The following is a 17,540-nucleotide window of genomic DNA, read 5'->3' on the forward strand; positions in this document are numbered from 1 at the left end:
AGAAGGGGATTTTTACTAATTATTACAGGTATGAGCCAGACAAATCAGGACAGGTGCATGGCAACCTCCTGATACTCTAACCCATGCAAGATTATTTTCTTTCTTTCATAGATTTATCTATACGGTGTGATAGCCAAACAGTTATTAAAACAATGCAATAAAATGCTATTTTTTGATCAACATAGTTACCAATACTTTCTTTTAATTAAGAACTTACTAGTACTTTGTTTTAATTAAGAGGGTTTTTTTGTTTGTTTGTTTTTTTTTAGCACAGAATCCATTAACAGTATAATCCTTTTCCAATTAAGACCACGGAGCAACCTTTATTGGGCAAAATACACAAAAAACAAACCTTTTTTCCCACTTATATTAAAGGAAAACTATACTGTTAGGAATACAAACATTTTTTAAACAATATATATTGCTGGAATATAGGGTTAGGTCCCTGGCTCAAAATGGAGTATAAAGTTATGTTAATTTCTCTATTCTGCGTCTAGCCTCTCCTCAATCTTGATGATCTCAGCCAATCCAATGCTTTCCCATAGAAAGCATTGAGAGGCTATTAGGCATGGGCTGCAAAACACTGTACTTTGCCAATCAGCATCTCGTCATAGAGATGCCTTCAAGCAATGTATTTCTGTGCGGGAAGCATTCAGCATTTTCTTGGGTAAAATAGTAGGATGTATTGTTTAGGAGTGTAATCTCAAGTAGACTGGGACATGTATGTATTGGGCTGCCAAATAATAAGGTCCCTATAATGCATGGTAGTGATGGGGATTCTAAAACATGATCTACTGGTTAAAAAAATGGGCAGAGCATGTAGAGGAAATAAAAGAAAAAGCTTCTATATGTTGATTGTTCTTGTTAAATTAAATACCTATAATTTTATTTATTTTTTTATTCTTGAATTTGAATTCCCTAGGAGCCTTGGAAGACACTTGCAATGCATTATCCACACCTCTGTTGGCAATAAATAACAAAATTACACTTGACCTTAGTGAGTCTTGCATTGTATATTTAAAAGGTGCTCTGGAAATCCCCAGGCTTTACAGGAGGACAAATAAGGTTAGTAATACTTTTAATGCAAATTAAATGTAATATTTCATTTTTATATATTGGTGAATAAGAGTTCTTTGTTTTGCGGTTTAAAACCATGACTATGAGGAAAATTGCCTCCATTCCAAAGTTCACAAGTACCAAGTTATTGTGGTTTTACACAGAGCCAATACTTACTGACTATACTGACGTATTGAAGAAAATAATCAACGCTGTATAATAAGAATTCAGTTTAGAAGTATCAGTTGCAAGTAAACCAGTATGTTTGTCATAATACAATACAATGTGTGTAAATCAATACATAGATGGAAAAAAGGGGAGGGGCTATAAGAAGAGGTTTGGTAGAAAGTTAAGATGAGATTGGGAAGTACCAGTCATATCAGGTGACCATGGGCTCCACTTTGTTGGCAACCTTGACTATACCCATAGCAATGCTTGAAAGAGCCACTGAGGCCAAAATGTTGTGTATGACTGCATGCGCCCCAAGAAACCATGCATACGCTTCTCCATGGCTACGTTCCAGCTAACCACAATAAGCTACCAGAGCTGAAAGGATGGAGGATCTGCTTTTTGCCAGAATTAAAGACATCAGGGGTTTCACCACGTTCAGTATACCAATGGTCACTGACCTCTAATATAGAGACGTAACCGGTGTGGTGGAGCAAAGATGGAGCTGGTGTGAAGGGGGCTGTTATTGGTAAAGCTCTTAATGACTGCATGGATCCTCCTCTAAAAAGGCACTATCTTTTGACATTCCCACCACACATAAAGGTATGTTCCAATTTGTTCTGACACCTCCAACATTTAACATCACAAGAAGGGTCAATAACCTGTGGAGTTCTGTACCAAAATTGTGTTAAAATAAGCAGATTCCTGCGTTTTGCTAGCAACAGCGCAGACATATCAAGTTGCATACTCTTTGCCATTGCTGTTCAGATAAAGTAGTGATTAAAGTTACCTCCCACATCAATGCAATGCATTAGAGCGTGTAGATACTGAACTTAGGTAGGCATCACTTCAAGTGGCAGTCTGAGTGACTGTCAATAGAGGTGCAGCAATGTAAGCACTGCCTTGTCTCTGAAAAGCCTGGTTTTAGACATCAGAACCACTGCATTAAGCTGTAGTGGGTCTGGTGACAATAGTGTCCCTTTAAATTTATTTTTTTTTTCGTTGAAATTGAATCGGTTAGTTACAAAACAACAGGCTTCTAACTTTGTTGGCTGACTTCTAGATTCCGTGCAATTTTGTGAAACCCTGCATTAGTGAGTGTGCGTGAGATAGATGGCATGCATGCCTAACATTAGGCAGTGGCTGTGGAAGCAAGGTCATAAGGGCTCCATGTCTAAAGATTTGGGCAGAGTAAGTGCTGTAAATTTCTGGAGTAGCTTCTCTTTGAATGATTAGCACTGTTTTGCCATTTTTTCTATTGGGTTTATTCACAAAACACCAAACTGCTAAATACCAAGTTGTGGTCTTTAATCCACTTTGTTTAGTGATTTGTAATTCACACTTTTCACACTCTCATTATATATGTCATACTTGAAAACGAGAGAAATCCAAATGTATTCTTCCTGGTAAAATATTGTATAAATAACTATATTTATTTTTTCATAAGGCAACATTTTTCAAAGGTTTACTAATAATTCTTATTGCAGCGTAGAGATAAGTACCTCGGTAAAAAGTTTCTTTACTAGTCCTGAATAGTGGAATAGTAACATTCAAGTCCACATCACTTGGGTTACTTTGCGTCTGTCAGATTTGGTGGTTTAAATGCAATTATGCTAATTTATTTTCTGTGGTTTCCACACACATTGTATTTTCATGGTATGTTTCTCAGACAATTTTAGTAATAACAGCTGCTAATGTGTATATATAGACCCACACATTAGCTTTTCATTGGAAAACAATGACTGAGAAGCACTCTTACAAGCAACTGTACACCAATAAGGAGTTCTCAATGTTTATTTTGGTTTGTTTTTTTATCATGAGAGGGAATGACAAGCAGGAGTATTTGCTGCTCTTGCATGCATCTTCTCCTTATAAAAAGATATATTATGCCCTTCGGCCATTTCACAACTTGCTCGAGTGGGGGAAACCATGAGATTGAGCTCACATTAAATTCCATTTATTTATTTTTCTTTATTTGTTTCTTCCATTCTATTTTCAAAATGCATGTACCGGTATCTGGAATGATGAGACAATCAGGATGATGTGAATTCGCTCATCGTACAAAAGCAGGATTTGATTGGGGAAAGGGAGTATGCAGTTCTAAATAAACAAATCTGTTAGATCCAGCATTGCCATTCAAGGGAGCCATACTGGGGCTATATAGAGCCATGTGTCCAAATCATATTGTTACTTCTACTCATGTGGGTATTTTGTTGTATATCGTGCCTTATTGGTTTATATATTCTGTTTAAACGTTTACCTTTCTTTTAGGAGGTACCAACAAAAGCTTCCCCATATGTAGACAATGCTGTTAAACCCCTTCATCAGCTTCAAAATGAATACAAAACTCTCCTCAGTCAGTCAGTCAGAGAAAAATGGCTGAAAGGTGCGCTTTCTGAATGTGCACAAAGGTATGTGACTGACAGTAGGGTAATACGAGGGTCGCGTCTGCTGCATGTGCCTCCCCTCCCACGCGGCACTGTCTATTGAAGCTGGGCGAAAGTGACCAGTTTTCTCTTCCTTCCAGCTCTGCTAGTACTTCAGGGCCCAGTCACACTCTTAAAAGGCTGCAACGCCTGACCGGGCCCCTGTTCAGCAATCCCCATCGGGTGACCATAAATGCATGGGCCCCCTGAGCTTGCAGGCCCCCGTGCCGCCGCACTGGCAGTAGTTCCGCCCCTGGCCTGTTGCTAAATTTAGACTCAAATAGCCAAGGTAAAAACAAATCTCAAGTTTATTTTGAAATCACCACATCTCACCATTTAGTGAATGATTCCCATGGTTTAATTGGAGAAGAAAAAACACTTTGCCAAGTTAATTTTAGTCTACATGACACTTTAAGCATATTTAATTTGCTCCCTGAATCTTTTGATCTGATTTCATATGTTCGGCCATTATACTTGTATAATTTCCCTTTTGTACCTAGGTATTTTGACACTGTATCAGATGTCCTCAGTTCTGTGAAGAAGATGGAGGAAAGTCTGAAGAGACTTAAACAAGCTCGTAGAAACACAACAGCAAGTAACGCATCAAATGGTGGTGTTGGTGATGACAACAAAATAAGACTTCAGCTAGCACTCGATGTTGAATATATGGGAAATCAGGTAATCTGTGAATTTATTACACTATCAGACAATAGAAGGCAAATTCAGTTTAAATCTTTATTTAGACTGCATCCCCCATGATGCTTAAATGGACATTCCACTGCCCAAATACAAAACAATTTAAATCACTGCTCAGTAGACATACGCCAATGACAACATGTAAGCATTTAAATATGCATTTTTTCATTGAGTGTATATCTAAAAACATCTTGCAAAAGTTGCAGATCTCTTGTCTGAAGCCTTTGCAAGCCACCCTCTTTTAACTCAGCCATGATATTCTGTGGTTGTCCAATCACACACACTTCCCTGTGCAGCTCAAATAGAAGTCTTTGAAAGGAAGCTGGCCTCAGCAATTGTCTGCGTCTTGATTTTAGCCAGGGGTGTATTTACCACAAGGCAAACAAGGCATTTGCCAAGGGCAGCACTTTCAGGGGGGGCAGCAAAAAATGCCCCAAGTGCCCAGGTAAATGCCTTGTTTGCCTTGTGTACTGGAAGGCTCAAGAGCTGGCTGCCACCTTAGGGCCCCCTCTAGGTGTTAACGTACTAATATTCTAGCCGGGCGATGAGGGAGATATGTCCTTTTAGATTAAAAATATATATATATTAATAATTAGTGAGTGTATGAGAAAATGTGTGTGTGTGTGTCTGGCAGTGAGGATGTTTGTGACTGCCAGTGAGTGTGTGTTTATGTCTGTCATTATGAGTGTCTGTCTGTGTGTGTGTGTGTGTGTGTCTGTCAGTAAAAAAAAAAAAAAAAGGCCTTGACATGAATTGGTGGGGCAAATTTAGATAAGGGGGTGCCGAATTTAGTCGTGCCTAGGGCAGCACAAATCCAGAATACACCACTGATTTTAGCTCCACTGACCTAAACAATCAGGAAGTAACATGACAGGTTGTCTGACTGACAACATGGTAGGTGTCACTAGGCTGATTTATAAATGTGCCAATTTCTATTGAAATGTGCACTTTTTGCAAAATTAAGCATTTTTAACACACACTTTTCACACATAAAGCACTTGAACAAGCTGAAGTGCTTCAGGGGTCTGGAGTGTTCCTTTAACTGCCACTTGGATGAAGATACAAAGTTGGTATCCAATTGTGTAAATCCGTAAAATAAATAATCACTACTCCTTTGTGACACACATATATATTATTCAAAAGAAGTGGAATATTTTATAATGGTCGTTCATGCCTTTTTCTTTTCTTTTAGATACAGAACTTGGGTTTGCAGACTGAAGACATAAAATGCTTTCCGGGTCTTTTAGAGTTGGTTCAAGCTGCCAAGGAACAGGCAATAGCAGAACAAGGATAACTATGATTGTGCTGTATCAGTGAATAATATATATACATATATTGGCATATTTTCATTTGTAAGACTGAAGGGAGTAAATCATGTTGTGATGTATATATAACTTCTTTTGATTGCAACAAATTGTGTTTTTGCAGAAAACCAAGAAATATGTTGTTCTACCTAATAAATGATTAAAATATCCTGTACATACAAAATTTACCAAATAAAAAAAAAAATCTGAGTCAGAATTATTTGATGGTATTGAATTTGTTCTGCATAAGTGTGTTACAAGTTCAAACTTAGGTTTAAGTTGTCTCCATCGGAGGACAGGTGAACACTGCAGGTTTTTAGGATAAGTGTACCTGGTGAGTGAAAACACTGATATGACAGCCCTATTCTTTGCTTGCTTATTATTTCCCACATGTAACTGACAGCAGCAAATTTATATAATGCAACCAATACTGTGTCATTGTGGCACAATGTAGCTGGACCAAAAAGGGAAACTATGTAGGCTGGGAAGGAAAGGTAGAGAGCATAGGCTTGTAGAGTAATTGTTTTCTTTTAAATAAAATATATACTCTAACCTAATCAAATTATTGCACTTAAAGGAACACTATATTGTAAGGAACACAAAACTGTATTAATAATGCTATAGTGTCCCACTGCAATATTGTGTACTGCTAATGCCCATAATATAATCATGTGCATCTCCCCCAAATAGGGTTGGTGTAAGCACTAAGGCATTTTTTAATTCTTTATTTTTGATGTACATGGCATTGTCAAAATATCACCTTGTACATTGCAAATTCAATAGTAAGAGGTAATAGCTAGTAAACAATGTAGATTATAGATATACGGCACATTATTTTTTTTTCGAAAGATAAACAAATCAACACAGTGCTAGGCTTGACAACAGCATACTAGTAGCTGGTATAGGCATATGCACTGAGAGGGAGTCTTAAAGATTGAAGAAAAGAGAGTCAAGTAACTTTAGTAAAAAGCAGAAGTATGTGTCACCCTGGGGACCCCACTCTGAAGTGAGAGCTATAACATGCCCATTCATAGTGGGAAATGCAAAATGATTAACAAAAATTGCTACGAATTAAGGCTTCGTCGTACGCGGTGTATTGTCCACCCTGGCGACTGTAAGATGAGGGCTCTTAGGTGGATCATGCATTGTGGCAGCTGTACCGGATTGTATCCGACGCTGCATCCCTGTTCGGGCTAGTTTCTGGAGCAGAGCTAGAGTTGCTACTCGGAACCCTGCTGTGGTAAGTCCTGGGGTGGGTGATCGATCCGCTCTTGACTTTCAGTTAGGATGAGACGCCGTGTCAGGTAGTCCCAAAAACCTGCAGAGAGAAATCGGCGTGCTCCTTGTTGTCGGTCCAACATACAGCATCCGCCATTTTAGGTGAAGCTTCTCTGCCGCTCGAGATGATTCTCGTTGCTCTGTGCTGTTAATAGCGGTGAGGCCCTTGAGGCGAGAACCGGGATCACCTTTCCCCCCCCCCCCCGGGCCAAAGGGGGAGAACGGGGCAGGCATCACGTGGGACCAAGGATCTGATCTTCTGCAATTGGGCAGGATAGCAGGGTAGACGGCGCCCGTCCACCTCACAAACCGCCAGAGTAGGCCTCAGCAGCGTGGACCAAGGATCTCTCTCCCAGAGACCGAGAGAGAATTGAAAGGCTCAGCCTCAGAACCAGCGGTCATAAGGGTAAGTTATCCGCTGCGGTTAGCTTAATAGTTGAAAAATAGCAGGAGCTGTTTGTTCTTGCTTCCTCACAGCATGGTGGTCCAGCCCTGCCCCCTAAGCCTAAGGTATTATAATGCAATATGTCTCTAATAAAGCAAAAGTGTGTGGAGGGAGAACTTGTTTGGTATATTTAATTGGTCATCAGGGACCCAGGTCCAGTTTGCCCAAGTGCAAATTTTTTGCGGTCATTCCATCCCTTAACAAACCTGTATACTGTGAAAACTGTTTTTTTTTTGTTTTTTTTTGCTGGAATTGGCAAGTAATGTTTCAGTTATGTCCACAGATACATGATAACCCTTTGCACTTTTAGCTTGAGGGGCACCTAAACAGCAAGCTGGATTATACTAGCCATGGAAGGACATACTGGATCTTTGTATATTTATTTTTCATGAAAACTTCTTGTTCTACTAATACAAACATGCATTTCATAATAACTTTGGCATGCTGCTAGGCACAGGCTACCAACAAGCAATCAAATGAATGAGTGTTCTTTCTTATTGACACTAAAGTGTCATATTTGGGGACTTCAGTGCATGGATTGACCAACATATTGTAAAAATACATTTTGAAGATAACAGTTGTACCTTTTATGACAGGTTCAGTTAGATGAACAATCAATGAAACATGAAAACTAAAGCCCACTGTACTTATGTTGCCAGAGGTCCCTGATAACTTACCAGGTTAACTAGTCAAAGAGCTCCAGAACTTGTCTGAGTTCCACTGGATGCTTACCTCTGCAGCTACAAAGCTCTGAGCTAAGTCTGGAGATACAGAGGATTGCTCGTTGGCTGTGAATGCTTAACTGATGCTCACAGCCAATGAGCTGCCCCTACACGTTGAGCAAATGGAAGCTCCTTGCTACATTCTCAGACATTCAAGATATTGACCAACACAAAAGGGACACTTTAGGCACCCAAACCACTTAATCTCATTGGAGTGGTCTGGATGCAGTGCCTTTGTCCCCTTAACCATGCAATGTACAACATTGTGGTTTCAGCAAACCTGTAATAATTACCGGTACATTGAAGTGTTAACTCCACCTTTTCCAGACACCCACTAGAGTAGCTATTCATTTCATGTCACACCAAAAATGTAATTTATTTAATAAAATGTACATGTGGTTATCAGTATGTCGGCAAGACATCTAGAATGAGTAAAACTAGGATTAGTGAGCACATTAGAAATATTAAGAAAGGTTTCATAAATCATAGTGTGTCTAAGACCCTAGCACTTTCGAATTTTATGGAACAGAAAAAGTAAATAATCATTGAAGAGGGGGAGACTTAGCTAAAAAAACTGAGCCTACAGGAATCAAAATGGAATTTGAGATGAGGATATTAACCCCTCTAGGGCTCAATATAGATTTTGAGATCAATTGTATTTTATGATTTATATTTTGTTTTATGTGCTCTCTTTAATACTGTCTGGGTTGATGTCTATCATTGGTCTTTTTATATATCTATATTCTTAACATAACAAGCAAATATTTTTTACAATATCTGTTTATATATATATATATATATATATTAATTATATATATTTAATATCTTTTGTTATTTTTATTTTTTTAATTCTTTATTTTATTTGTGCATAGCTTGAACAATCATGTTTGTACTGCCACAATAGCAGGTGCAAGCAGGTTTGGAAACATACATTAACATAGGTATGGCATTGAAATACATAGCACATTTTTTTTATATTCAAGATAGGAGACATGTTAAAGGTTAAACAATGGATCATAGTTGCACAGAAAATCTGCCTGTCTCAGAGTTTAGTAATGCAGTATACTGATTAATCTTACAGCCTAGGGATTAACATGCTAGCTGAAAATATCTGAGGCTTGCTTGGTACTTGGTAACATCGCTGCTCTATCTAAACTTAGAATTGGCATGCTGTGTCACAAGCTAAAAGAATGTATACATGCAGTATAATCATATTTGCATTGTAATCTGTGAATAACACACAAGCTTTTGCAGGCTAGTCTCGCTTAGCTGTTAGGATACTTATACCTGAGGAAGACCTTACAGAGGTTGAAACGCGTTGTGCTTTTATTTATTTCATTTTATTTGATACATTGAAGTTTAATACATTTTCTTAATACCTGTCACCTGGGATCCTGGAATCTTTGTTGCTGACACTACCAAGCTCCTGAGTTTCTGTTGGTGTGACTGTCGAATACATTTTTCTACTTATCTCCTGGAGTGAGATGAAATGCGCTAAAAGTCCAGAGCCAACTTTTAATAGGCTCAAAAAATTGTTGTGAGTTTATAGACTACTCCTACTTATTATATTTCATGTAAATACAGATTACACCATGTGTATGCATATTTATTTTATATAGGTTAAAGAATAATTTCACACGAAGAACCTGTGTTATATATGTTTATATATTTCATAAGGTAAATTCATTCCTATATATGTGCGCTAAATCACTTTATTTGTTTGTATTATCAACTTCCTCCTCACCGTCATCTGAGACCTCCAATATATCAGGGTCTTCATCAGTGCATGAAGACTGAGGTTCTGCTCTGTTTCTTTTATAAGGACCACTTTTATCCATGGTAGACTTAAAGCCCTCAGCAGTGGCGTACTAAGGGGGGGTGGGGGGGCAGTCCGCCCCGGGTGCCATCAGGCAGGGGGGTGCCACCAGGGCTGGCCAGGCTTGGGAGTCTGTGAGCTGTATGGCTGCACCGGGTGCCATAGCAGCAGGGGCGCCGGGCAGCCGACACAGCTCACACGCACTGGGACTGGGAGCAAGCAGGAGACCTGGCTGCACGGAGATTTGGAGGCGGAGCCAGATCGGGCGCGGGGCGGAGCCAAGACGGATGCGTGGGCGGCCTCACACACAGAGGCGAAGCAGGAAGGAGTTCCTGCTTACCCAACTACAACACAGGAGCCAAAGGGACTGAATCCACTCCTCCTCCAGCCCAAGCTTACTGTAAGTGAGAGAGTGTGTAACTGTGATTGTGACTGTCTTTGACTGTGTGTGTGACTATCTGTGACTGCCTGTGATTGTCTGTGTGTGTGTGACTGTCTGCCTGCCTGGGATTGTGTGTGTGTGCCTGTGTGACTATCTGCCTATGATTGCGTGCGTGTGTACGTGTGTGTGTGTGTGACCGTCTGTGACTGAGTGTGTGTATGTGTGACTGTCTCCCTGTGACTGTGTGTGGGACTGTGTGCATCTGACTGTGTCTGACGGTCTCCGCCCTGCAGTGAGACGGCAGCCGGGATATGGTGTCATCGTGGCATCTGCGTCATTATAGGGCGTGCAAGGAACCTGTGCAGGAAGAGCACAGAGATCCCAGCAGCAACCACTGACCACCAGGAACTGAGGATCCACTCTAGCCCTTCCAGAGCAAGGTAGGGAGGCTGGGTGGACCTCTTATTTATTAAATGTGTGTATGTATGTAATGTTTGTGTGTGTATGTGATTGTGTGTCTGTGATTGTATGTGTGTGGGTCTGTGATTGTGTTTGTGTGTATCTGTGATTATGTGTGTGATTGTGTGTATCTCTGTGTATGTGTTTAGTAGATAGCTCCCTTATTTGGAGTCCTTAAATATTGCAATCTAATATAAGGATAACAAATAAGGGATTTATCTACTAAACAACTGAAAATAAGAAAAGGGCTTTTTTAATTTTGATCCTTTAGCTGTTTAGAATATAATTCCCTGAATTGGTGCCTGTATGCGAGATTTCCATATTTAAAGATACCAAATGAGGGTGCTGTTTAGCAGATATTTCCCTTATTTGGTGTCCTTAAATATGACAAGCCCACATAAGGATAGCAAATAGGGGAGTTATCTGCTAAACAAAGATCAAAGTAAAGAGGTGTCAGCCAGCCCACAACAAAAAATCTGTGTGGCTAATGTGAATTATATGCAAATGTGTTGTCAGATGCCAGCATGCAGAGCATAGTGTTTCTGCGTGTGTGTGTATATGTGTATATGTGCATATATCTCAAAATCTCGCCAACACTACACACAAATACACTCATGCATTTCAACGTCAACACTACATACAAACCCCACCATTATATATAACCACATCACTGCATTCAAATACCACACAACACACAAATGCATGCCTGCATTCAAACGCCAACACTACATACAAACACACCCCTACATTCACTCACACATACTCCATACAAAAACATGCATACATTCACACACAAACACTGCTCAGTGCTATATACATTAAAAACATTTTTGTTTGTTTTTTACATTTAAAGTTGAGGAGGGGGGGGGGGGTTTCCAAAAATAGGACCCGCCCCGGGTGCCAAATGTTTTAGGTACGCCCCTGGCCCTCAGCAATAGCTTGTGAAATCCAATGTTTAAGGTCGTCCTGTTGGCAGGGCCGGATTAACATAGGGGCTGATGGAGCTGCAGCTCCAGGCCCAGGCCCAGGCCCATGGAATAGGCCCATTTTTTTTTACACACTACTCTTAGGTTTGCCACCTGACTGGTATTTTACTCGCACAGCCGGTATTTGAGGCTGTCTGGCCGTGCCGGTATTGCAGTAATACCAGCAATACAAATGCAGGTATTTTTTTCAGAATAAATGGAGATTACTCTGCAATACCAGCACTGGCCAGTAGGGGTCACTGTGTGTGGAGAGAGGCAGGTATAGGAAGTTACAGCATGTCCCTGCCTCTCTCTACTACTCACTGATCCATGAGGGAGCAGCAACACAGCACAGAGTCCAGACAACAGCTCTACAGTAAGTGAGGGATGGGGGGAAAGATAGTAGGGACACATGGGGGCACTGATACACTAGGGGACACATGGGGACACTGAGACACTAGGGGACACTAAGGGACATATGGGGACACTCAGACGCTAGGGGACACAGACACTAGGGGACACTGAGACACTAGGACATATGGGGACACTGGAAAAAATGGGGACACTGAGACACTAGGGGACACTGGGACACATGGGGATGCTGAGATACATGGGGACGCTATGAGACATAGGGACATTGGGAGACACTGAGACATTGGGACATGGAGACACTGTGTCCCCATTTCTCCCAGTGTCCCCATGTCCCCCAGCCAGTGTCCCTAGTGTCTCAGTGTCCCCAAGTCTCCCAGTGTCTGTGTCCCATGTCTCTCAGTGTGCCTAGTGTCCCCATGTCTATGTCCACAAGTGTCCCCACGTGTCTGTCTCCCAGCCAGTTTCCCCAGTCTCCCAGTGTACCCTAGTCTCCCAGTGTCCCCTAGTCTCCCAGTGTCCCCTAGTCTCCCAGTCTCTGTGTTCCCATGTCTCTGTGTCCCTAGTGTCTTAGTGTCCCCAAATGTTTCAGTGTCTCCATGTCTCTCAGTGTCCCCAAGTGTCTGTCTCCCAGCCAGTGTCCCCTAGTCTCCCAGTGTCTGTGTTCCCATGTATCTGTGTCCCTAGTGTCTTAGTGTCCCCAAATGTTGCAGTGTCCCCATGTCTCCCAGTGTCTGTGTTCCTAGTGTCTCAGTGTGCCTAGTGTCCCCATGTCTCCCAGTGTCCTTATGTGTCCCAGTGTCCCCATGTCTATGTCCACAACTGTCCCCATGTCTCCCAGTGTCCCCAAGTGTCTGTCTCCCAGCCAGTGTCCCCTAGTCTCCCAGTGTCTGTGTTCCCATGTCTCTGTGTCCCTAGTGTCTTAGTGTCCCCAAATGTTTGTGTCCCCATGTCTCAGTGTCTGTGTCTCTAGTGTCTCAGTGTCCCCATTTCTCCCAGTTTCCCTAAATGTCTCAGTGTCCCCATGTCTCCCAGTGTCCCCAGGTATGTGTGTTCCCGGGTCTCTGAGTGTCCCCATGTCTCTCAGTGTCCCCGGGTCTCACTGTGTCCTAGTGACATGGGGACACACTGAGACATTGGGACACTGGGAGAAATGTGGGCAATGAGACACTGAGAGACTAGGGGACTGGGCGACATGGGGACACTGACACTGTGATACATAGGGACACTGAGACACTGGGTGACTTGCGAGACTGAGACACTGGGAGACAGGGAGACATTGGGAGCAATCCATCTATACAGCAGAATCAAACTGTGAGTAGTCTGTTGGTGATTTTACAGAATTTTCTCTGATGTCACTCCTTGTGATTATACAAATGATTAAGGCTGGTATTTTTTCCCAAGAAAGGTGGCAACCCTAACTACTCTTCACATACTCTTGCTTAAAGGAGCACTACAAGGTCAGGAACACAATCATGTATTTCTGACCCTATTATGTTAAAACCACCACCCTGGCCACTTCTTGCCTCCCTAAGTATAGTAAAATATAACTTGTATTCAAGTCTGCAGCTGCTGGCTCTGCCTCTGAACTGACTGTCTGCTGACATCATCAGAAGTGGTGGTCTGAGCAAATTACAATACTTGCCCATAGGATTGGCTGAGACTGTGAACTAGACAGATCAGGGGCAGAGCCAGCACAAGTCCAACATAGCCCTGGCCAATCAGCATCTCCTCATAAAGATAAATTGAATCAATGCATCTCTATGAGGAAAGTTCAGTGTCTGCATGCATAGGGTGGAGACACTGAATGGCAGTGCTGCACACTATGCAGTACTGCCCCAGGAAGCACCTCTAGCAGCCATCTAAGGAGTGGCCAGTGGAGTTATTTTCTCTGAAAAGACAGTGTTTACTGCAAAAGGCCTGAATGGAATGATTCTACTTACCAGAACAAATACAATAAGCTGTAGTTGTTCTGGTGACTATAGTGTCCCTTTAAGTTTGGAAGCTTAAGAGGGATGTATGGGAACAAAACCTGTGTGGACTGGCTGACAATAAAATTAGTTTAGGTAATGCTGTTTGTCTCTCTAACACTGTGGTATGTCCCCTCCTTTCTTCTACACTCACTACATACACATTTTCTCTGTCTCAGACTGTATACCAGGAACTTCTGCCTGCTAGTAAGAAGATAAGGAGACAAGTGGACTAGCGAGTGCTAGGGGACAGTCCTTAGAAAGCATGGAGTGAGCGCATCATTAGACGCATTTATGTCAAGCTCAGAATGCTGCCTGCATAGTATGCCCTTAGTTGGCCAGCCTGCAGGATTGGCGGGCAGCCTGACATGCATTCATGCCAGGCTGTCCTTCAAATTCTTTGGACAGACATGCCCCCTTTTTGGGCATGTTCTCCCCTTTTGGCAGGTCTGGTGACGTGATTCGCACCAGTGGCCAACCCTTTTACCCAGCCCATTGACTTCCTGCTTCACTGGACACTGCTGTTAGGGGGTATGGATTTACTTGAACGATGAAAGCATAAATTAGAGAGAGATTAGCATAGAGTATGTGTTTTCTTATAGCTGGATCCTATGAGTTTCCCTCCAACACCATCTCCATCAGATACATGACGCTTGTGAGGTATGACCGTTTTAGTGTTTTTGGTCGATAAGATTCTGTAATTAGGCCCATCATAATTGTCAGCACCAGGCCCACTGGGCTCTTAATCCGGCCCTGCCTGTTGGGAACCTCTATTGAAAGCATCCGCTATTTTCAATAAGCACTCTCCTCAAAGGTACATAAGACGAACAATTCAAGCATCTATTGGTTTTATCCCTTCTTTTCTTGGAGGGGAAAAAATAAAAATAAAAGGCTTATTCTGGCACTCTTTAACACACTCTATAAGAAAAAGTAATTGGCTCACCTATGTTTTCTAGAGAGGCAGAGGGAGAATCCATGCTATAATTCAAGATCAATAGAGTATGTAAAAGGACTAAAATCCATGGTCTATCAAATGCATAAGCATACAGTGAATAGCAAAGAAAAACTGCAAAGAATAAAAAAGCATACCTTTAGACAAGGAAAACAAATCCAAGCAGCCAAAAGAACAGAAGATCACCAGCTTCAATGATCTCAAATAAGGTGATTGAAGGATTGTACCCAGGACACCATCAGATGCTCTAAGCAGGCACACAGTGAACCCCAGCCCACGCTGATTTCAAATAGAGCCGGTTGAAACACATGCACAGGATGCTGGAACGCACGTAATACGTTCTAGCGTCTCTCCGGTCATGCGGCGATAACCGCAAACATCACTTCTGCCCATTGGAACGCATACTGCGTTCCAGCGTTCGAAATGAGGAACCTGTGGCTGAAAATAAAAAAAGACCCCAGCGGCTTAAACCAACCCCCTCTCAGGGGAATACAACGCACACCTACTGTTCAGGTAACCTAAAATAGGAACAACAGAGTCCCCAGAGGGTTCCTTCCAAGGGAGGATCCCCTGTGCAAGTATGGATCCCAAAGAGCTGCCTTGTAAGGGGGATTTTTGGCCTAAATTTATAGGGGTTATGCACAACAGGAAATTTTAAGGAGGTCCAACCCCACAATTTACCTTGCATATGTGTCTCCCTCAGAACACCATATTCCCACATAGCAGTTCAGTACTCATACTGAACCTAACCCAGTTAGTCCTGCTCTTGCAGGCCGTTTACTGGTTTCATCAAATGAAGAGAGGCTTAACTTCACTTGGAAAGTACCCACGACAAATGCAGGAAGGTGGTAAAAAAATAAAAAGTTTTTTTTAAGTCCTGTAGAACTGGCTAAGGACAGGAAAAAAAGACTGTGGTGTAAGCGGAGGAGGGACTCTTTATACCTATCAGTCTTATTAAATAATCTAAATGTGTCTGTCCTGGGCGGAGGGAATGAGACACATGGAGGCACTGAGAGGGAAGTGAAACATTTAGAGGGGCAGGGGTGAGGGAATGGGACCCATGGAGCGTCTGGAAGGGGGCATGGGAGGGGGGGAGATGGAATGGATACCCATGGGGAGGCTAGGGGAGGGAATGGAGACACACGTGGAGAGGCTGGGGGTAGGGAATGGGAAACATGGAGGGACTGGTGGAGGGAATGAGACACATAGAGGGGCTGGGGGGAGGGAATGGGACACAGGGCAGGACTGAGGGGGAGGGAATGGGACACATGGAGGGACTGGGGTGAGAGAATTAGACACAAGGAGAGGCTGGGAGGGAATGGGATGCATGGAGAAACTGGGGGGTGGGAAAAGGAGCATGGAGGGGCTGGGAAAGTGGGACAGAGAAGCATGGAGGGGCTCGGGTGTGGGGGGGGGGATGAGAGGCATTAGGGGGCCCCAGTGATTTCTCACACCGGGGCCCTGTGATTTCTAGTTATGGGTTCTAGACAGTTTTCTAGCAAATGTTTAATGGGAGGCAAACCTGTTTAAAAATAGTTTTTTTTACCCCAACTGTCAATTAGTTCTTGGGCATAGACTATGCTGAAGAATTTACTAAAAAGGGAGAGCAGAAGAGACCTTCCACATGTAGCCTTTCTACTTTCTGCAAATAGCAACCACGGTGTGTGTGCTGTGTGTGCTGTGGTAATTGGCTAGTTGACGCTGCTAGAGCTGCCTATGGAGTATAGAAAAGGAGTGACTGATGTCACTCCATTCAGATGTCAGCATGCTGACAGTGAACACAGCTTGTCGGCATCACACAGGATGTTTGTCCTGCTTGGGGAAGTGTCATCAAACATCAATGAAGACTGATGGAGGAGAGATGGTGGACTAGAAATCGGTGTTACAGATAAGGCCATTGTGAGACTATTTTGAGCCCTAGGCAAGTCCATCTACTTGCACCCAAACCCAAAACAAAAATTGCCAACGTTGTGTGTCTCCTTCTTCACCCAGTCCCTTTGTGTGTCTCTTTCTCCCCAAACTCATTTTTCCCTTTTCCCCGTGTGTGTCTCTTCGCCCACAGCACCGTCATGGCTCTCTTTCTTCCCCCAGCCCCTCTGTGTGTCTCTTTCTAGCCAGCCCCTTTTTGTGTCTCTCTTCTCACCCCAGCAACTCTCTGTGTCTCTTTGCCCCCAGCCCCTTTGTGTGTCTCTCTGTGTGTTCCCAGCTCTTCTGTGCATCTCCTTGCCCCCTCAGCCGCCCTCTGTGTGTCTCTTTGTCACTCACCGATCCTTTTGTGGTCTCTCTCCCGCCGCTGTGCCAGCTCATCTACCTCCATGAAGCGTAGCCAAGCTGCAAGCCGCTTACCGGGATGGAGGATCTTCTGTTTCCTCTACCCCGGCTGATGGGAAGCTGCTTGATGCTCTCAGTGACCAGCAGAAGGGATCACCCAGATATTGACCGCTTGGTTTAGAGGGTGAGGTGAGTCAGAACAGTTTTCTCACATGATGCTAATAGGTGACAGTTGTGTCATTAACCCACTGATGTGGACCT

General features: G+C 42.7%; 1 protein-coding gene across 1 annotated transcript in view; it reads left to right on the forward strand.

Moving 5' to 3' along the window:
• COG2 (component of oligomeric golgi complex 2) overlaps positions 1-5,834 on the forward strand; it is a 58,591-nt gene extending 52,757 nt beyond the window's left edge. Inside the window, exons 15-18 of the mRNA XM_063443204.1 lie at positions 923-1,065; positions 3,496-3,635; positions 4,151-4,328; positions 5,539-5,834. Of these exons, the coding sequence (XP_063299274.1) occupies positions 923-1,065; positions 3,496-3,635; positions 4,151-4,328; positions 5,539-5,640 (563 nt within the window). The 3' untranslated portion in view covers positions 5,641-5,834. The remainder of the gene's footprint in view (positions 1-922; positions 1,066-3,495; positions 3,636-4,150; positions 4,329-5,538) is intronic.
• The last annotated feature ends 11,706 nt before the right edge of the window (positions 5,835-17,540 follow it).

Source organism: Pelobates fuscus, chromosome 2 (assembly GCF_036172605.1).
Source record: "Pelobates fuscus isolate aPelFus1 chromosome 2, aPelFus1.pri, whole genome shotgun sequence".
NCBI classification, from domain to species: Eukaryota; Metazoa; Chordata; class Amphibia; order Anura; family Pelobatidae; genus Pelobates; species Pelobates fuscus.